The sequence below is a fragment of the Cydia splendana genome, chromosome 4, assembly GCF_910591565.1.
Source record: "Cydia splendana chromosome 4, ilCydSple1.2, whole genome shotgun sequence".
In the NCBI taxonomy this organism is placed as follows: domain Eukaryota; kingdom Metazoa; phylum Arthropoda; class Insecta; order Lepidoptera; family Tortricidae; genus Cydia; species Cydia splendana.
This window is the reverse complement of record NC_085963.1, coordinates 11,313,586-11,332,927: the sequence shown is the minus strand read 5'-3', so window position 1 is coordinate 11,332,927 and position 19,342 is coordinate 11,313,586. Positions and strand designations below refer to the sequence as shown.

General features: G+C 37.2%; 1 protein-coding gene across 2 annotated transcripts; it reads left to right on the top strand.

Annotated features, from left to right (window-relative positions):
• The first annotated feature begins 2,643 nt into the window (after nucleotides 1-2,643).
• Nucleotides 2,644-18,135, top strand: LOC134789913 (chromodomain-helicase-DNA-binding protein 1). Of its 2 annotated transcripts, none has more exons than XM_063760605.1 (24): nucleotides 2,644-3,049; nucleotides 4,017-4,105; nucleotides 4,185-4,538; nucleotides 4,624-4,803; nucleotides 4,950-5,134; nucleotides 5,256-5,585; nucleotides 7,242-7,492; nucleotides 7,569-7,682; nucleotides 7,766-7,930; nucleotides 8,033-8,313; nucleotides 8,398-8,755; nucleotides 8,846-9,220; nucleotides 10,119-10,370; nucleotides 10,731-10,898; nucleotides 11,021-11,144; nucleotides 11,594-11,769; nucleotides 12,259-12,430; nucleotides 12,883-13,045; nucleotides 14,252-14,618; nucleotides 15,205-15,417; nucleotides 15,500-15,814; nucleotides 16,130-16,341; nucleotides 16,616-16,900; nucleotides 17,195-18,135. In XM_063760605.1, exons 1-24 carry the CDS (start codon nucleotides 3,041-3,043, stop codon nucleotides 17,394-17,396), a joined length of 5,340 nt encoding a protein of 1,779 aa, XP_063616675.1. In that variant the 5' UTR covers nucleotides 2,644-3,040; the 3' UTR covers nucleotides 17,397-18,135. The 2 variants fall into 2 exon arrangements, with proteins under 2 accessions (XP_063616675.1, XP_063616674.1); XM_063760604.1 differs by having other exon boundaries at nucleotides 16,556-16,900.
• The last annotated feature ends 1,207 nt before the right edge of the window (nucleotides 18,136-19,342 follow it).

The following is a 19,342-nucleotide window of genomic DNA, read 5'->3' as shown; positions in this document are numbered from 1 at the left end:
AGTGTGTAGCGGGCTTAATGAAAATTCCGAATGTCAGCGGCCAGGCCAACTAAATAGGAACAAAAAAAGGTTTTGTATGGACTTCAGTGACCTATATAGCCATAGCCAAAAAAACAAAATAAAACGTCAGTGATATAAGATGGTCAAGCAAATCTTGTCAGTAGAAAAAGGCGCGAAATTCAAATTTTCTATGAGACGATATCCCTTCGCGCCTACATTTTTCAAATTTGCCGCCTTTTTCTACTGACAAGATCTGCTTGACCAGCTATATTTATCTGTCAAGTCAAGTGTCAGCCACATTGCTTTGTTGCTTGTCATGGCGGTTCGTAGGTTTTACTTACGTGTTTCTTGCAATTTCTTTTTTAAAAGCCTTCGTCATTTTCCAAAACAGTCAAACGTGATAAGAACATACAGTGAGGCAATAGATTTTGTTTAAATGCCAACGAAAACTAAGTTGTTTCAGTGCGAAATATGTGGCAATTGATACGCTCGCGAAAATCGCAAAAAAGGAAGTTTATGGCGAAATTTCCATTAGATGAAGACCGGTAAGTATTGCTTTAGATACTTTTAGCCTTATTTTGGTGTAGCAGGCTATAAACACATCGAAAATTAGATATTTCATATCCACTTTCATTGTGAACAAGTGATGTACTACAAGTATCGATACGAAGTATCGATATCGACTGCAGCCTAATTTTTTATCAATGTAAATAAAATAAAATGAGTGAATTTCCTGGTATACAACATCAGGCTGACGCAACTAGGAACAAAAAAAGGTTTTGTATGGACTTCAGTGACCTAGCCATAGCCAAAAAAAAACAAAATAAAACGTCAGTGCTATTTATCTGTCAAGTTAACTGTCAGCCACATTGCTTTGTTGCTTGTCATGGCGGTTCGTAGGTTTTACTTACGTATTTCTTGCAATTTCTTTTTTAAAAGCCTTCGTTATTTTCCAAAACAGTCAAACACCGATAAAATGAGGTGTGGTCGCAAGAATACCAATTTGTGAGGCCAGTATTTTCGTTCTGGGGCATTTTTTCAATAGGGGATATTACTGCAATGTTCTGCCGCCAGAGTGCAGTACTACCGACTCCAGTAAATTCATAGACTAACTAATACATACTCTGCCTTAAACTGTTTTTTGACAAGTTTTCACAGACAATAAACTATTATGACATTGATGCATCAAGGTGGTTTGTTAACAAGGTCCTAAGTACTGGTCAACGCGAAAAATGGAAATTTAGTTATCTGCCTTTTTATCGCTCGAATATGCAAGAGTGATAGAGAGGATAACGAAATTTCGGTTTTCTTGTTTTGCGGTAGACCCCCAGATTGTGACAGATAGTGGTAGTGGCGCTACCTACGCAGAGTTTTGCGTGATATTCTCTATTATTTAAGATTTTAACCTAAAATATAAGGATAAGTATGTCTCTGTTTTAACTTATCAAATGTTTTCAGATGCAGGCAGTGGCGCAAATAAGTTGTAAAGGAAGACTTAATTTTATTATTCAAGAATATTATATATATTAAAAAAAACATTTAATCAGGTGAACACACATTTTCCTCTGTTACCTGTGGACAGTTGGAGCGTCGGGATGCATTTTAAATTAATTATAGTAAATTATAAAAAAAAAATCATTTTACATATTTTTATTTTAATAAATAAAAATCGTGTTCACATTTAAGTCCAACCATGTATTAGTCCACTAAAAGTCCACACTATATATAACATACGACTTAAATGTGGACTGATTTCTAGTACGAAATTTGTTGACAGGGGCCCATGTTTCATTCAACCCTCCCCAATTTATCGATATCGATAAAATAGGCAAGCGTGTGGCATATTTAACTCTGCTACTTGCATACTACACTATTTAAGTCTGTTATGTTGGTACTATTGTTCTTTGACAGTTCTTTGTCATACATGTTGGTAATGATTGGAACACCAAACATACACACAGACTAATCAAATCGCTATTATGGAAGTCCCGTCTCTTAAAACGCAGTGATTATATTCTCTGCGGGCTCAGCACGGTTCCATTTTTATCGACTATCACTATGCGCGTCCCTTTCGCACTTACGTACTTGTTAGAACGTGACAGGCATGGTGACAAGGGATAAAAACGCGACCGTGCTAAGCCGCCTGGTAAGTTTTAACACCGTGGGATAAAAAGTGACGGATACCGTTTTATCACGCTGTCACGTAGACAAGAATGACCATCATATCCGTACAGTGAAGGGAGGCACTTTTATAGCCGTAACAGACTACCGCAGCGCACCGCGAACTACATGCGGTTCGACGCACGTATCGATAGTGTGTTATATAGGTGGTCACCGTACGTGCGTTAAACACGCAGCTATAAGTTAGAGTGAGAAAGAGATATTTTGACCGCACCAATATTTCTTACACCGGTTAAACCCGGAAATCCTGTCAACACGATTTCACAGGAAATTCTTGATATTAAAACTGATAAAGAACTCGGTTTAATAATAAGTGTTCTTTTGCTTTATCAAAATAAGCTGTGCTACAATATTTATGTGCCAAAATATTCAACCATTTTAAGCAGCGGAAGTGGCGTATGTGACAAAGTATGGTCACACTGAATATTTTTTTTCACATTTTCCAGCTAGGCAGGCGGACAGATGGCAATATGGCTGTAGCTTTCAAGTTTCGCTGGTAGTGTGCGGTGCTCACATTGTTTCTAGTGTGGTCGAAGCAAATCCGACGACTCAAAGTTTCTCTTTTAATTTTTTTAGCTGTCGTTGCTCTTGTTTACATTGTTTTAACAAAATTTGAGTATATAAATTTCTGGTTTTTCAACTCCTTCGTCATCAGATTCATGCGACGACAAAATGGCGTCGCTTGACGAGATTTTACTGCAAATTTATTTTTCATATTTTATTGGTTTAACATAGAAAAATGTTTGAAAACATCATTTCAAGATATTATTTGTGCTTTTTCTCAATGAAATCTCTAATTGAAATTTATTTCATTTATCAATTTTCTTAGTAATAGTGAAATCAACTTATTTTCTTCAAAATGCACCTGGTAAGTGTTATTGAGGCTTATTTAATTAATATTTGGTGTATTTCATTGCTTTATTTAACAATTTATGTTTACAACATTCGTGGAAACTTCTAGAAGTCTTGGGTGTGGCTCTGATTGAGGGTGAATTTTTGAGACGTAATTTCAGTTTTAAGGGTTTTTGTGATTGTTTACAACAGTTTTCCCGGTTTTTATGTATGAAAATGTTATTATACAGGTCAACAATGACCTTTCTTTCGTTCTTTATTACGTAACCCCTCCATACAGAGAAATAAAAATGGAATTGGATGAGGGTCCCTTTTTGCAATTTGCTTTTGAAAATTGGTCTTGATATTGTGTGCCCATGTAAATAAAGATCAATTGAGGTTATGTTTCAATAGTTAGCCATAATCAAGTCTTTTTAATATACTTAAAATAGCCCAGTTTCTGTGGAGCAGTTGGAAACTGTATTAGTTAAAATGAGCCATCTAAATACTGAAATTTATTCACTTTTTGCCAAAAACATACACAATTTGAGGTTATACTTTCATTCATTATGATTATTTTTTGTTATCCTGCGTATTTTTTGTTTTTTGGGCTTGCTATCTATATTTTTGTGGATTTTCTGGGACAGAAGAGATCATACACTTCTTGGGACCATAATTCATTTTCAGAACAGCGGACACTGTTCGGTGACCAATGTAGTATTGCATCTACCTCGGCCTTCAGTGAATTAAATTGTATATCTTTGTAATTTTAATTGTATTAAAGAATAATCTGCAAAAACTTATTGCTAAACAAAAGTAGCTTATTCCTCTCTTAGGTTGTCAAATTTTTATCATGCACTGTCAAATTATGGATAATTAGTTTGCTATAAATTGTGTATGTTTTTAAAATTGTGTCGATGTAATATACAATAATATTTCCATTAATCTTAATAAGGGTATAATTATGAAAAATTTAGTTTGTATAATTATTTGTGTACTTTTAGAATGGCTCAATGAAAGAATCTGGGAGTGATTCCGCAAGTGAGAAAGGTGACAAATCTGGATCGAGTGGATCTGGTTCAGGAAGTGAAAGGTATGGTAATATTTAACAATTTGGTTCTTCATGTTAATTTTTTAAAATGGCATGTAATTATTTCAAAAATTTTCATCAGTGATAGTGGCTCCAGTTCATCGGGGTCTGGATCAGAAAGGAAGTCCGGGTCTGAACAATCATCAGCGCATAATCATCATAGTGATTACTCTAAATCTTCACCTAAAACTAGTAATGCAAATTCTACAAAGTCGGATCATCATACTGATAAAGACTCTTCTGATGATTTTCATTCAAAATCTAAATCAACAAATAATCATGGGAAAGTGAATTCTGAATTCTGGGAAGATAATCCTGATATTTATGGCATCAGAAGATCAGGTAGATCTCGGAAGAAGCCTGATCGACTTAAAGTAGCTGATAGTGATTCGAGCGATAAAGGGCGAAGTCAGAATAGAAAGAGCAGAAAAAGAAGGTACCTCTTCTATATATTATTAATGCTATTTTAATTTTTATGTTGTACTTGTATTTATATGGCTAATTAATATTTTATTTTGTAGTGACTCATGGAATTCAGATTCATCAGATAGTGATAGTGACATGAAAGGTTCCCCTCCCCCACCTTCTAAACGACCTGGCCAAAGAAGTGTACCTCTCAGAAAAAAGAAGCCAGCTAGAAGAAGAAGACTGTCTAGTGAAGATGAAGAAAGTACTGAAGGCTCTGATGAAGAATCACAAAGGTATTTTTTTTTAAGTGACCATTTTAAGAAACGTGTGTTTTAAATAGGTCCTGTTACAGCGATTATGACTTGTGACATGCGCTGTCTCATTGGAAGTTGGAAGAAGTTTTGATTATTTCTGACATTTCTCTTCTATTTGGGAACAGTCGTGCGGCAACTCGTCGAGCTGCAGCAGCCGTTAGTTATAAGGAAGCTAGTGATGAACAAACTGATTCATCAGATCTTTTGGATCCAGTAGAAGGTGAAGGTGAAGCTGAAGCAGAACCTGAAGTTGAAGACCACAGTGAAACTATTGAACGAGTCTTAGGTCACCGGAGAGGAAAAAAAGGAGGTAAGATGGGCTTCAATAAGAATGGTAACTTATCTTTAATTTATTTATGTGAGTTGTAGAATGCATTTAGGTGCAGATATCCATGTAAAATTTTAGCTAATGTCTTCTTATCATTGTGCAGTCACTGGGAATGTGACTACAATATACTACATAGAAGAAAATGGAGATCCCAATGAAGGGTGTGAACCTACTGATGAAGAGTCGACGGAACCACAGTACCTGATCAAATGGAAGGGCTGGTCTCATATACATAACACATGGGAATCAGAAAAATCATTAGCTGAACAAAAAGTAAAAGGCCTTAAGAAATTAGAAAACTATATGAAGAAAGAATCAGAATTGTCTTGGTGGAGAAAACAAGCTGGTCCTGAGGATATTGATTATTTTGAATGCCAAGCTGAATTACAACAAGAATTAGTAAAGACATACAACAATGTTGAACGAATTATAGGTAATTATTTATAATTGTTACACAAATTAATCTTATTGTTTATTTAATACTAGTATGTTAAACACTGGTTTTGTAGACACATTTCCATAAATATTTATAGCCTGAAACATCTTCATACATTTGACAATATTACAATATCTCTTATAATTTGGTTACATATCAGAATACCGAAAATCGATTTACCTAATGTTGAATCACCTATATGTCAATTTCACCTATTATTTAAAATACGTAATGATCAATTAACCTAAGCTCATAACACCTAATGAACGAATTACCTAACGCACGTTTCACCTACAGTTAGTTTACATAAGCTCAGAATACCTATGGTCGATTTACCTAAAGTTGAAACACCTAATGCTCGTAATACCTATAACCGATTTACCTAATACACGAAATACCTAATACACGAAACACCTAAAATATACCTAATACACGAAGCACCTAAAATATACCTAATACACGAAACACCTAATGTTGTTATACCTAAAGCTGTATACCTATTGTACGAAACGTCTAAGGCTGATATACCTAATGCATGAATAACCTAAATTCGGTATAGCTAATGATAATTACGAACGGACTAATTAATGGACGAAATACCTAAATTCGATACACCTAATGAACGAAATACCTGAAGTCGATGTACTTAATGAACGAAATACCTAAATTAAAAATATAATTATTGTTTAGTAGAATATTATTTAGATATGTCCCAATTGTATGCAATATTTGGTGTAAGTACATACAGGTTTTAGGCAAATCTTCCAATTGGCTTACCTACTATTTTTTATTATAATATAAGGTGTAGTCATTTGACAGAGTCGAAATAGGTGCGACGACGAGCAAAGCGAGGAGGAGCGTGTTAGGTTAACTGCGACCAAACAGTGCCAAAACCGACTTTCATTTCATCGTCATGATGTTAACTTATATTATAAAAATAAAGTTTTCTGTGTTTTGTATTAGACTTACGAAATCATTCTACTACCTAAAATGTGGCGTTTTAAAAGGTGTATTTTTAAGTTGCTATCCAGACAAACAGTTTCTACTGTAAAGTTGGGAAATCATACGATTTATTGGCTTGAGTTGCCACTTGGATCATTCGGAAAAATGATAGGAATTTTGTGCCAAGTGTACCGACTTTAGGTATTCCGTGCATTAGGTATATCGACATTAGGTGATTCGTTCAGCAGGTATATCAACTATAGGTATTTCGTTCGATAGGTTTAACGGTTTTAGGTATTTCGTTCATTAGGTACATCGTTCATTAGGTATATCAGCTTTAGGTGTATCGTCCATTAGGTATATCAGCCACAGGTGCTTCGTGCATTCGGTATAATAGTTTTAGGTGAAACGTGCATTCGGTATATCGGCTTTAGGTGAAGCGTGCATTAGGTATATCGTGCATTAGATGTTTCGTCCATTAGTATATTTGAGCGTAGGTATTATAAACTTAAGTCAGTAAATGTTTAGGTAAAATGATCGATAGGTAATTTTAAAATAGGTGAATCAAGCATAGGTGATTCTACATTAGGTAAATCAGTTTTCGGTATTCTGATATGGAACCTATAATTTATAATATGGTGTACATATTATTAATGAAAAAGAGAAAGTTACCTTATTTAATTCTTATTAAATTGAATATTTTGATTGTAGCTGAGCAAACTAGAGAAATAGAAGGTGGTGGAACTGCTCATGAATATCTTTGTAAATGGGAATCTCTCCCTTACGCTGACGCGACATGGGAGGATTCTGCCCTGATTGAGAGAAAGTGGCCGGTTAAAGTGGAACAATTTAAGTTTAGAGAAGGAGCTAACACTACTCCCACTAGACATTGCCCTGTTCTAAGAAGAAGGCCCAAGTTTCATCAAGTCAAATCACAACCAGACTATTTGGGCTCTGATCAGGTATATGATACATAATCTTCTCTTACAATTAATTTGATTAATTATCTACATCACTAATATGTATTGTATTTTACAGACATACGTTTTAAGAGATTATCAAATGGATGGATTAAACTGGTTAATACATTCCTGGTGTAAAGACAACTCTGTCATTTTAGCCGATGAGATGGGCTTAGGAAAAACTATTCAGGTACTAATAATTTAACGGTGCAATTTTCATTTGTAAGTACATATAATAATATTTATAACTTAAGTTGTATTTTTATCTTTCAGACGATATCATTTTTATATTACCTCTTTAAATCTCAACAATTGTATGGACCATTCCTGTGTGTTGTACCTCTAAGTACTATGACGGCGTGGCAGAGAGAGTTTCAACAGTGGGCACCTGACATCAATGTCGTTGTTTACATTGGTGACGTCATCAGCAGAGACCTTGTAAGAACCCATAAAATGTATCTCTTAAATTTACTGTTTATTTTATTATGAATTACATCAAAAATAGTAATTTAAATTTATTGAAGGTATTATTGTTTGTAGATCAGGCAGTTTGAATGGAGCTTTCATCCTTCGAAGAGATTAAAATTCAATGCCATCCTTACCACCTACGAAATATTGCTAAAAGATAGGCAATTCTTAAGACAATTTAGTTGGGCATGCTTGTTAGTAGATGAGGCTCACAGATTAAAAAATGATGATTCGTTGTTGTACAAAGCATTAAAAGAATTTGACACGAATCACAGGCTATTAGTCACGGGTACTCCATTACAAAATTCCCTTAAGGAGCTATGGGCCCTTTTACACTTCATAATGCCTTACAAGTAAGTAGACCTAAAAATATTTTTACTGAATTGGGAAACCAAAACATGTAAGGATAATTCTAAAATTGTTTCTTGTATATTTAGGTTTGAATCATGGGAAGACTTTGAAAAAGACCATGAAGATGCTGCCACAAAGGGCTATGAAAAACTACACAAGCAGTTGGAACCCTTTATTCTCAGAAGGCAAAAGAAAGACGTAGAGAAATCTTTGCCTGCAAAAGTGGAGCAAATATTGAGAGTTGAAATGACTTCAATACAAAAACAGTACTACAAATGGATTCTAACGAAGAATTACAGTGCTTTGCGCAAAGGCGTGAAGGGTTCTATAAACACGTTCATCAATATCGTGATAGAACTTAAAAAATGCTGCAACCATGCTCTTCTGACGAAACCTGAAGATTTCGAGTCAAGAGCATCTCTTGCTACAACAGATGCTGTAGAGGTAAAATATATTTCACCCATATTACCTAATAAATACAACGCGGGCACATTTTTAAAAATAAAAGTTATTACATATTAATTTCTCTTACAGAAATTATTGCGAGGATCAGGAAAACTTCTCCTATTGGACAAACTGCTATGTAGATTAAAAGAGACTGGACATCGGGTGTTAATATTCTCACAAATGGTGCGAATGTTGGACATCTTGGCGGAATATTTACAAAGAAGACATTTCCCCTTTCAACGTCTAGATGGCAGCATTAAAGGAGAAATTAGAAAGCAAGCTCTCGATCATTTTAATGCAGAGGGTTCAAACGATTTCTGTTTCCTCCTTTCTACAAGAGCTGGGGGGTTAGGTATTAATTTGGCTACGGCTGATACTGTGATAATTTTTGATTCTGATTGGAATCCACAGAATGACTTGCAAGCTCAAGCTCGCGCACATCGAATTGGCCAAAAGAATCAGGTAATTCTTGTAACATATGTAGGTATATGTTCAAGTTGTAAGGATTGAATTTTTTTTGTTAATGTCTCCTTTAATTATTGAATTATCTAAATTGTTTCGTTTTATTGAGGTGTGCACGATTTTTTTTCTATTCACCTCAACATCGGTTTTTTCTTATGCTTATGTATATTAATATTATGGCTATTTCTCTATAATATCCTAGGCGTAAACACATTCAGTGCCGAAATTCCGACTATCGGGTGTTTTATGATTTCGTTCCCAGGCCGGACGACCCGATAGTCGGGATCGTGGTACTACTGCTTTATATAACGCAATTGTTAAGGCCTGGCGCAGACGTCTTGTTTGGCTGGGTGGAAATTAATGTGTTAAGACGAAACAGGAGCTGAGTTTTAAATATTTTAGGTAAATATACCCGTCTCGCTAACGGAAGCGGCACCTAAAAGTAGTGCGATAAGGACAAGGCGAAAAATCCTGCGTAAAAATCTCAAAAATCGAGGTTTCGTACTCCTCTGTTTCCTCCTCCAAAACTTAACCAATCGTAACCAAATTTGGAAATCTAAATGATTATGAAATTATCTGTGTCGGACCGTTTTGCTTTTTTGGCTAATTGATATCAGTTTTGAATGCCACGCCTCTCATTGCGGCATAGTCAATTAGGCCATTTTGGCCATTTTTGAAGGGCTCTAGCGCCTTAAAAAACAAAAATATCAAAAAAAGCAAAACGGTCCGACACAGGTATTGACAATATTAATCTGTGTTGAAAAAATCATTGCTCTAGCTTCAAAAACCACGGAGGAAAACGAGGAGTACGTTTGTATGGAGAAATGACCACTCCCGTTGGCTCTTAATCTTATTTCCTTTCGACATATGTCATCAGCTAAAAGCCATTTTGCCACAGGTAAACATCTACCGGTTGGTTACCGCGCGATCCGTGGAAGAAGATATCGTAGAACGCGCGAAACGGAAAATGGTGCTAGATCACCTTGTCATCCAGAGGATGGACACGACTGGCAGAACTGTCCTGAATAAGCGCGATTCTTCCGCTACGACGGCCAATAATCCCTTCAATAAGGAGGATTTGAATGCCATTCTGAAGTTCGGCGCTGAGGAGCTGTTCAAGGATGATGATGAAAACGATGAGGAGCCTGTCGTAAGTTACATTTATATTTTAGGGCTAGTTAGCAGATGGGGATTTTTTCCCAATAGTTATTGCTATTGACGTCATGTAACAAATACATTCTTCTAAAGCTGGGTTTGCCTAGGATAGCGGTGCCGTCATATAGCGGCCGTCTACATACAAAATAATACGGCTAAATATGGATGTCGTAGTATTTTGTATGGAGACGGCCGCTATATGACGGCACCGCTATCCTAGGAAACCAGAGCATAACTAGGGTTAGCATTAGCGTTGTTACGTAACAGATACATTATTTTTTAATTTAAAATTTTGCAAAATAATATTTCATATGTGTTAGATAATTGTTAACGTCGCCTTATTTTTTGGTTTCAGTGTGATATTGATGAGATTTTACAACGCGCCGAAACTCGCGACGAGGGTCCGGCTATGGTTGGAGATGAACTCTTGTCGGCATTCAAAGTCGCTAGTTTCGCATTTGACGAAGAGAAAGCGGTCATGGAAGTCAAAAAAGAAACAACTGAGGAGGAAAGCAAAGATTGGGTATGAACGAAATTGAACACTGGAATGATAACTTAAAAAAGAAATCAATAAATAGAAATGTTGTTTGTATGTACGAGTTGAATGAAATGCACGATTATCTAATTACTGCCTTTATGTTTTAGGATGATATAATTCCCGAAAACGTGCGAAAGACAATTGCAGAGGAAGAAAAGAACAAGGAAATGGAAGATTTGTATCTACCACCCAGAAGAAAGAATTTACAAAACAACAATAGCGCAGAAAGCAGTACGTACATAATTTCATAATTCCATCTCTAATAAATAAAAACAAATAATTATGGGTGCCGTTAGTACATACCTATGCCTATTGTACAGTCAGCTGCAGATAAAAGGTTCCCCCTCTGCATAGAAGTTTATATGGCGCCATTAATTTATTACGTAAGACGATTTTTGCCTTTTTTTACCCTTTCCACCCATACTTCCCTAGGGGTACCTCTGTAAGAAAAAATATAAGAATGTTGGACCGCCCCTCCTACATTTTCTCACCTAATAAATGAATAGCGCCTATCCAAAGGGTATAAGCTAATAGTATTGTTCGTGTAAACGAGCTAACAGATTTAGATTTAACAAACTAACTTTGACCTGAAGAGCGATCTTTATTGGCGTCATAAAGTGACGTCACTGTTTCGAAGATTCGAGCTTGTGCAGCTTGATAATAAGTGACGTTATTTCTAGGACGTAACAGAAAACGTGGTGGCCAAGTCTCAGGTGCTGAAGGTGACGGGGAAGGGGAGGCCGACGAAAGCTACGCTTCCGAGGGCGATGCCAGCGCCGACGACGACCGGCCGCGAAAGCGTGGCCGGCCACCCGCCTCGCACAGGGAGAAGATCAAAGGATTTACGGATCAAGAGGTACCTACACCGTCTGTTTCTTGTTAATCCACACGTGGACCCGAATATGTTCTTAAAGTAAGTCCAAAAGAGAGGTATGGGCGCTGTGAATGTGATCTCGCTTTGTGTGGTAGGGCACAGCACAGCGGATGTCGTTCCAGATCTAGAGCAGAGCCCAACTGGGGAAGTACCTCAACCTTACAAAAAACCGCAGCCAAATAACACTAGACAAGTAGACACTACTCATAGTGTTGTGTTCCTGCCAGTGAGTAAGGTTGCTAGAGTTCAACGAGGGTGCAGGGTGTTAGGGTCAGCAACGCGCATATAACACCTCTGGAGTTGCAGGCGTCCATAGGTTACGGTGACTGCTTCATAAAAAAAACGTATCTGATGTGGGAAGAGGGAGCCTAGCCCAAAGTTTCCATCATTTGCCAAGCTCGGATGAATATTTGCTTGAGGCGAACCAGTTTAACCGTGTGGTCCGTAAGAATAGTATGATTTCTTCTACAGATAAGGAGATTCGTGAAGAGTTACAAGAAGTTTTCTGCGCCTCTAAAACATCTTGATAGTATAGCATGTGATGCTGAACTGCAAGAAAAACCATTGGCGGAATTAAAGAAACTAGGCGAGATACTTCAAGAGAGGTGCAAGGCTGTCTTAAATGATACTTCAGAACAGACAAGTAAGTTCAGTAATCAAAATTTTATTACAATTATATCTTTGATAAGTACATATAACATTAAACAAACTATAAAATATTTTTGTGTGGCCAAGTATTTTCAAGAGTACTAATGTTTTATGAACATTATATGTTTGCTTTTATCCTATTTACTGAGAAATCCAATAATCTTTTTATTCATTCATTTTGTCTTCATCATTTCAATATTTAGAATCTAACCAATCAATAAATCACTCATTGGTTGCTTACTTGGTTCACAATCCACTTCATACTAATTTAAATTACATGTCTTAGGGCCACTTGCACCATTCACTAACCCGGGGTTAACTGGTTAAACCTGGAGTGTCACCATGGTTACCAGTACAATTTGACACTAGCTTAACGGCTTAACCGGTTAACCCCGGTTTAGTGGGATGGTGCAAGTGGGCCTAACGCATTTTCATGTTTCGTTTCAGATGAACCAAGCGAGGGGCGTAAGAATGCTAGAAAAACGTTTAAACTCGGAGGTGTACCTGTAAATGCCAAAACGATGGCAGCCTGCCAAGACGAGCTTGCTCCTTTAGACGGATTCTTGCCAGAGACTAAAGAAGAAAGGTTAAAATGGCAATTGGATTTTAGGTAAGTTCTTATAGTATTTTTTCTACTCGCGTACTTTTATTTGTCATTTAAAGGGTCGTGCACACACCTTATAGTTGTCAAGACAAGTCTTTAGTCTATTCCCCAAAAAAGAATTTGTGCATACACGCAGTATCTTTTTGACGATTTTACGATACTTCGTGTAATGACCACTTAATAAATATTGAATGAAATACAGTGTTGCCAACCTTATTTTAAATGTCATCTCTGACAAATAAGTGAACCAGACATTTTTATTTTATTTTATTCATTCATTCATTCTTTTCCCGCCCGTACCCTCCATTTTTGCTACTTCTTGATTTAAAAGTATTTGTTAAATTTACAATTTATTTCAAAGTAAGTGCTTGGTCGTAGAAAAAGTATTTTATGCAACGTTGTTTAACTGAGTCAAAAAATACTCGCGGCGTCTGTATCACATGTACTCACGCCACTCGCCTTTTTTGAACTCTCTTAAACAACGGTTGCATAAAATACTATTAGGTATACAATCGTGATTTAATAGAGAGTTTTTCAGTCGAGTACCGTGTTTAGGCAACGAAGCTTGCTAAGGTACGAGATTAAAAAGCTTGATTATATCACTATTGTATACAATACTTTTTCTACGAATCAACAAAAATAATACTTTAAACTAGTAGAATCATACAAACAAACCAAACCAAAAGTATACAGCTAAGATACGCGAGCAGCCGCGATACCTTCTTACTGGTACGCACCTCGACCGCCGCGGGCTGGTCAACGACACCTTCTAGTAACTCACGAGGCCCTGATACTTGCTCCACACTAAATACAATTTTTAGACAGTTGTTTTCTCGATTTTGGCCACCGTAGCCTATGGAGACTAACAAGCAACACTAAGTGGTTTTCCTAGTTTATGGATGTTGCTATATCATGGGTGTCACATGCGCGTTTCTGACTTATGAACCAATTGTTTCTACTATACAACCTAAAATAATTAATTAAGAGCTATGTTTTTGTTTCGTCCTCTTGATCGCGGCGAGCTGTGATTGGTCAATTTCATTATAGTTGACTAAACTGTATCGAAATGAATATTATAGTTGAGTTTAATTGCAGTTTGGTATAAGAAATCTTAATTCAAGAATTACAGTCGACAAGTAGAAAAATATATTATTTGCAAAATGTGACTAATGAAATTACTTCTAACATTCGTTATTTATTTGACTTAAATAGGACAAGGCCAGCTAATTACGATGTTGAATGGACAGTAGCAGACGACTCAAAATTGCTTGCCGGTATTTATCAATACGGAATGGGTTCTTGGGAGGCTATCAAAATGGATTCTTCCTTTGAGATTGGCGAGAAAATTCTGACCAACGAAGACAAGAAACCTCAAGCAAAGCATTTACAGTCTAGAGCAGAATATTTGCTGAAGCTTATCAAAAAGCTTCTTGATCAGAAAAACGGAAAACAAAAGCAAAGAAAGCCACGAATGAAACGAGGCAATAAAGAACCCGTCACTAAGGATATTGTAGAAGATGATATTAGTTCTGCTGATGAGAAGAAAGGAAATAAAACTAAGAATGATAAGGCAGACAAGGTTAGTAATTGTAAATTACGTAGTGTAATTTTTTCGTTTAATATACCTAAGGCCCACTTGCACCATTCCTCTAACCCGGGGTTAACTGGTTAAACCTGGAGTTGTCATGGTTACCCATACAATTTGACACTAGGTTAACGGTTTAACCGCTTAACCCCGGGTTAGTGGGATGGAGCAAGTGGGCCTAAGGGTGGTATTCCACCTATCCAATTTTTTGTCCAATGTGTATTGCGTCTCACATTTTGCTATTAGACATAAGTGAGACGCACTGACATTGGACAAAGAAATTGGACAGGTGAAATACCACCCTGATACAGTGATACTAGACGATGATAATAGGTATTATAACGATAGTATAACGATCACAGGTCACCTACAGCATAGAGCATATACGCGCTGGAATCGTACTAATTTAGTACCTGAGCGCGATCGCTTATTTTAGTCGTGAGGCTGTACTCTTCTAAAATAAACTTATCTACTAAACTTGAGTTACAGTGATGGCGAACAATGGCTGTTGTTTCACAAAATTGTGTAGGATGCTCGTCAAGCATATTTAAGATATGTTTACATTAATTCTCTATTTCAGAATAAAACGAAAGAAGAAATATCACACGATGAAGGAAATGACAAGAAGGATAAAAACAAAAAACGCTCGAAGAAAGGCGGAAAAGATCGGCTAAAAGGCGAGAAAGTCAAGGGCCGTAAGAAGGCTGCGGGGGGACCCATGCATTTTACCGCTAACCACGAGCCACGTGCCTTAGAGGTGTTAGGAGATCTCGACCCTGCAGTCTTTGAAGAGGTATAGTGGTATACTATGTTTAAACAATTCGCTTTGCATTCATTGAATTACTTCGCTACTAATTTATTCTTTTTTTTTTCAGTGTAAAGAAAAAATGAGACCCGTAAAGAAAGCTCTAAGAGCATTAGATAATCCAGACCAGACATTGACAGAATCAGAACAAGTAACGAAAACCAGAACATGTTTGACTCAAATAGGGACTCAAATAGACATATGTTTAGAAGAATATCCAGATCCCGAGAAGAAAGTTGAATGGAGAAGTAATCTCTGGTATTTTGTGTCAAAATTCACTAATTTTGATGCGAAACAGTTGTATAAGTTGTATAAGTATGGTCTAAAGAAATCAGATACTCCCGCCAAACAAAAGAAAGATGTAAAACACAAAGAAAATGTTAAGGTAAGAAATGTTAAATCGCATGAATAAAAATGGGAATCAATTGGACATATGATGCACGGAGTTACCATCGTGACAGAGCGAGTGTCAGTTTTTAACACCGCGCGATTGAAAGAGACAGACATTGGTCATTAATTATGAATATTATGATGCAGTTACGTCGTTAAAACCGACCGACCGTCCTTAACGCGTGTTTTGTTAGAGGCATTGTCAAATTTCAATAAGCATTATGTATTTTCATTAGTATTTTTACATCAGTTGCATTGGCATTTTAAGTAGTTTCGTTAGTTTTAAAGAAAATAACGTATTTTTTTTCAGGTTAAAAATAATCACAATGCCAATAATCATGTAAAGAATAATAAAGAGGCTAAAAATGATGAAAATAATGTTAAGAAAGAGAAAAGGCCCAAAATAGAGAAAACTAAGTCTGAAAAGACAAATGATAAAATACCACATACGTCGGGTGTTAAAAGAAAACTTGAAGAAGGCGAATGTGATCCAGAACCCAACGAAAATAAACGGCATGAAAGGTAATTAACTGTGTGACCTCTTTGTATCTCTAATAACAGTATTTAATATTCATGCTCATTACAGTCATTAACTCATTACTAATATATCTGCCGCGTTTGCTCGCCACGCATCCATTACGTTTTCATCCACTTCATTTTAGTCTTAAAAATTAACCCCATAGTTTTACTACTCCTAGTACTTTCACCGCCATCTCGCTTTTTTACATCTCTGCAGACATAAACACAAGCACTCGAGCAAGGATAGGAGCCTGAAGCGCGATGATTTGACCTACAGAGAACGTAGTCGATCGGAGCGGGAGCGAGATCGCGAGCGGGATCGCGACCGGGACCGCGACAGGGAGCGCGACCGGGACCGCGACCGGTCGCGGACGCGGCGCGACAGCGGCGGCGTGACGCCGCGTGCGCGGCCCGCCTACCCGCCGCACGCGCACGCCGAGCACGCCGCGCACCCCGCACACCCCGCGCACCCCCCGCACCCCGCCTGGACGCCGCCCGCCTACCCCGGCCCCCGCCAGTACCGCGGCGGCGACCGGAACCCGAGGCCGCACGACAAGAGGAGGTAAGCGGGGATCGCTGCTTGTATTCTCTGTACTGTTGATAATGACATGAACGAATATTTTATACTGCCTAATAGTCCGCACAAATGCGATTTTTTTATAAAGCGCCACTGCGAGAATGACAAGCTCGTAAATTATGTTGACTGTAACTAACAGAAGTGCTCGCATTATTAGGTACTTGCTGCACAAAAACTACAAGTAAGCTTGAAATTTTATTTTTACAAAAAACGAGAATAAGTGCAATTTAAAAATGTCTTCTTTATCATGAAAGTGACTGTAACCATATTTTTTTTTAGTAGGTACGGCTACGGCGGCATGGCGGGCAGCTACGGCGGTTACTACGACGGCGCAGCCATGCCCGGTGGCATGGGCTTCCCCCCCGCGCGCTCCTACCCCGAGGACTGGCGCGGGTACTCGCAGCCCGAGTACTACGACGAACGCGACTACGAGCGCGAGGTGTACAGGAGGGACTATGATCGCCGCGCCCCTCCCACTTAAAACTTACATCACTGACGCTTAAAATTGTAAATATAGTGTACATTCTAGTTTTAGTTAGAGATTAGACGTAATCCTTTCCCGTGGACGGCTGAACTGTGAAACTCTAAAGTGTAAGTGACAAATAGTGCTGTGGTTTTTATCTATGTGATAAGCGGAGCGCATCGTGTCTACGGAGACTTTGAATATTTCATTGACTGTGGTTTGTAAGTGAGACTGTATAGTAAATTTATTTATTACTGAATCTGTCTATTGTTAATGTACAGATTGTAGATGAATACCATTGATTTTTTATATAACATCAATTTGTTGCCGATTTTATCGCTTTAAAATATTTTACTTTAATCTGATTATCTATTTATTTAATGCCTCATCACTATAAACTTATATTTTTAATTAGACAGAAACACAGGTGATATAGTTCATAGTGATTGTACAAAATTAGCGATTGTTAGTAAGCTTGCATATTATTCAAAATCATGTGCAATTTCAGAATGTATAGCTTGATGAAAGGGGCACATAAACTTTGTCATTGCATTTTAGCAGTGGGCAGGAAAGAGTGTTTTTTTTTTGTACATTCGTTTCTCGTTCTACATGCATTTTCGAGTCCCATTGGGGCTCATACAGTCCTATTTTTATACATTATGTAAAGTCTTATTCTCTGTTACATGCAATTTAATGTAATAAGAGCGTGAAAGCGTCTTAATGGTATAAACCATGATAATAAACATATTAAAGTTAATTGCGTTTTTTCTTAAAGAAAAATCACCATAGAATGTTAACGTTACAGAAAAGTAATATAGATAGGCAACCTAGCAACGTATTATCGCAAGTGTCAAATCATATACAGGTGGCCCATTTAGATCGGTCAGTATTTGAAAATCTGAAACTATAAGACATACTACGATCTCTTAGGAACCATGCCATCGATTTTAGTAACAAGAAAAACTGCATACATTAAAAAAAATGTGTACGCAGCTCGGGAATCGAACCCAGAAGAACCCAGACGTTTTGAAAAACGAAACTAACATTATTTCTATTTAGATATCGATTGAGTAGTCTTGAGCACTAAATGTTACTATGAAATATGATGTCTGAAATGAATAAAATGCATTGTTTTCATATCCTTTAATTTATTTTAAGTTTTCGAAATGACCACCATTTTTTACAATACAATATTCAACTATAAAGAAACAACCGAGATGAGTACACATTTAAAAAAATGTATGAATGCATTTTTTCTTGTTACTAAAATTGATGACATGGTTCCTAAGAAGAGATCGTCGTATGTCTTATAGTTTCAATTTTCCCATACTGACCGATCTAAATGGGCCATCCTGTAGTAGTGCATATCTGGCAAAATCAAAAGCACACTATTTGACTATACGCAAATCAGAAAAGGAGGATTGTTATTGAAAAAACCGGGCAAGTGCGAGTCGGACTCGCGCACGAAGGGTTCCGTACCATAATGCAAAAAAAAAAAACAAAAAAAAAGCAAAAAAAAAAACGGTTTTGCTTAACTTTGGTCAAAAATCACGTTTGTTGTATGGGAGCCCCATTTAAATCTTTATTTTATTCTGTTTTTAGTATTTGTTGTTATAGCGGCAACAGAAATACATCATCTGTGAAAATTTCAACTGTCTAGCTATCACGGTTCGTTGATAGACGGACGGACAGCGAAGTCTTAGTAATAGGGTCCCGTTTTACCCTTTGGGTACGGAACCCTAAAAAAATAAGCGCTGCCTTTTTATGATAGTGATAACAAAATTATGAAACTTAGCACGTAGCATTTCCTCAGGCGTTTCAATAAAGTGATTACGCATTACGCACACTTTGCGGACATAAACATCGACCGCGCGTGTTTGAGGGTCTGCCGTTTGCCATCTCGTGACGTAAATCGAGAGCTAAAACAATTCATGCTTCTAAGCAGGTGCTGCCTACACTTCACG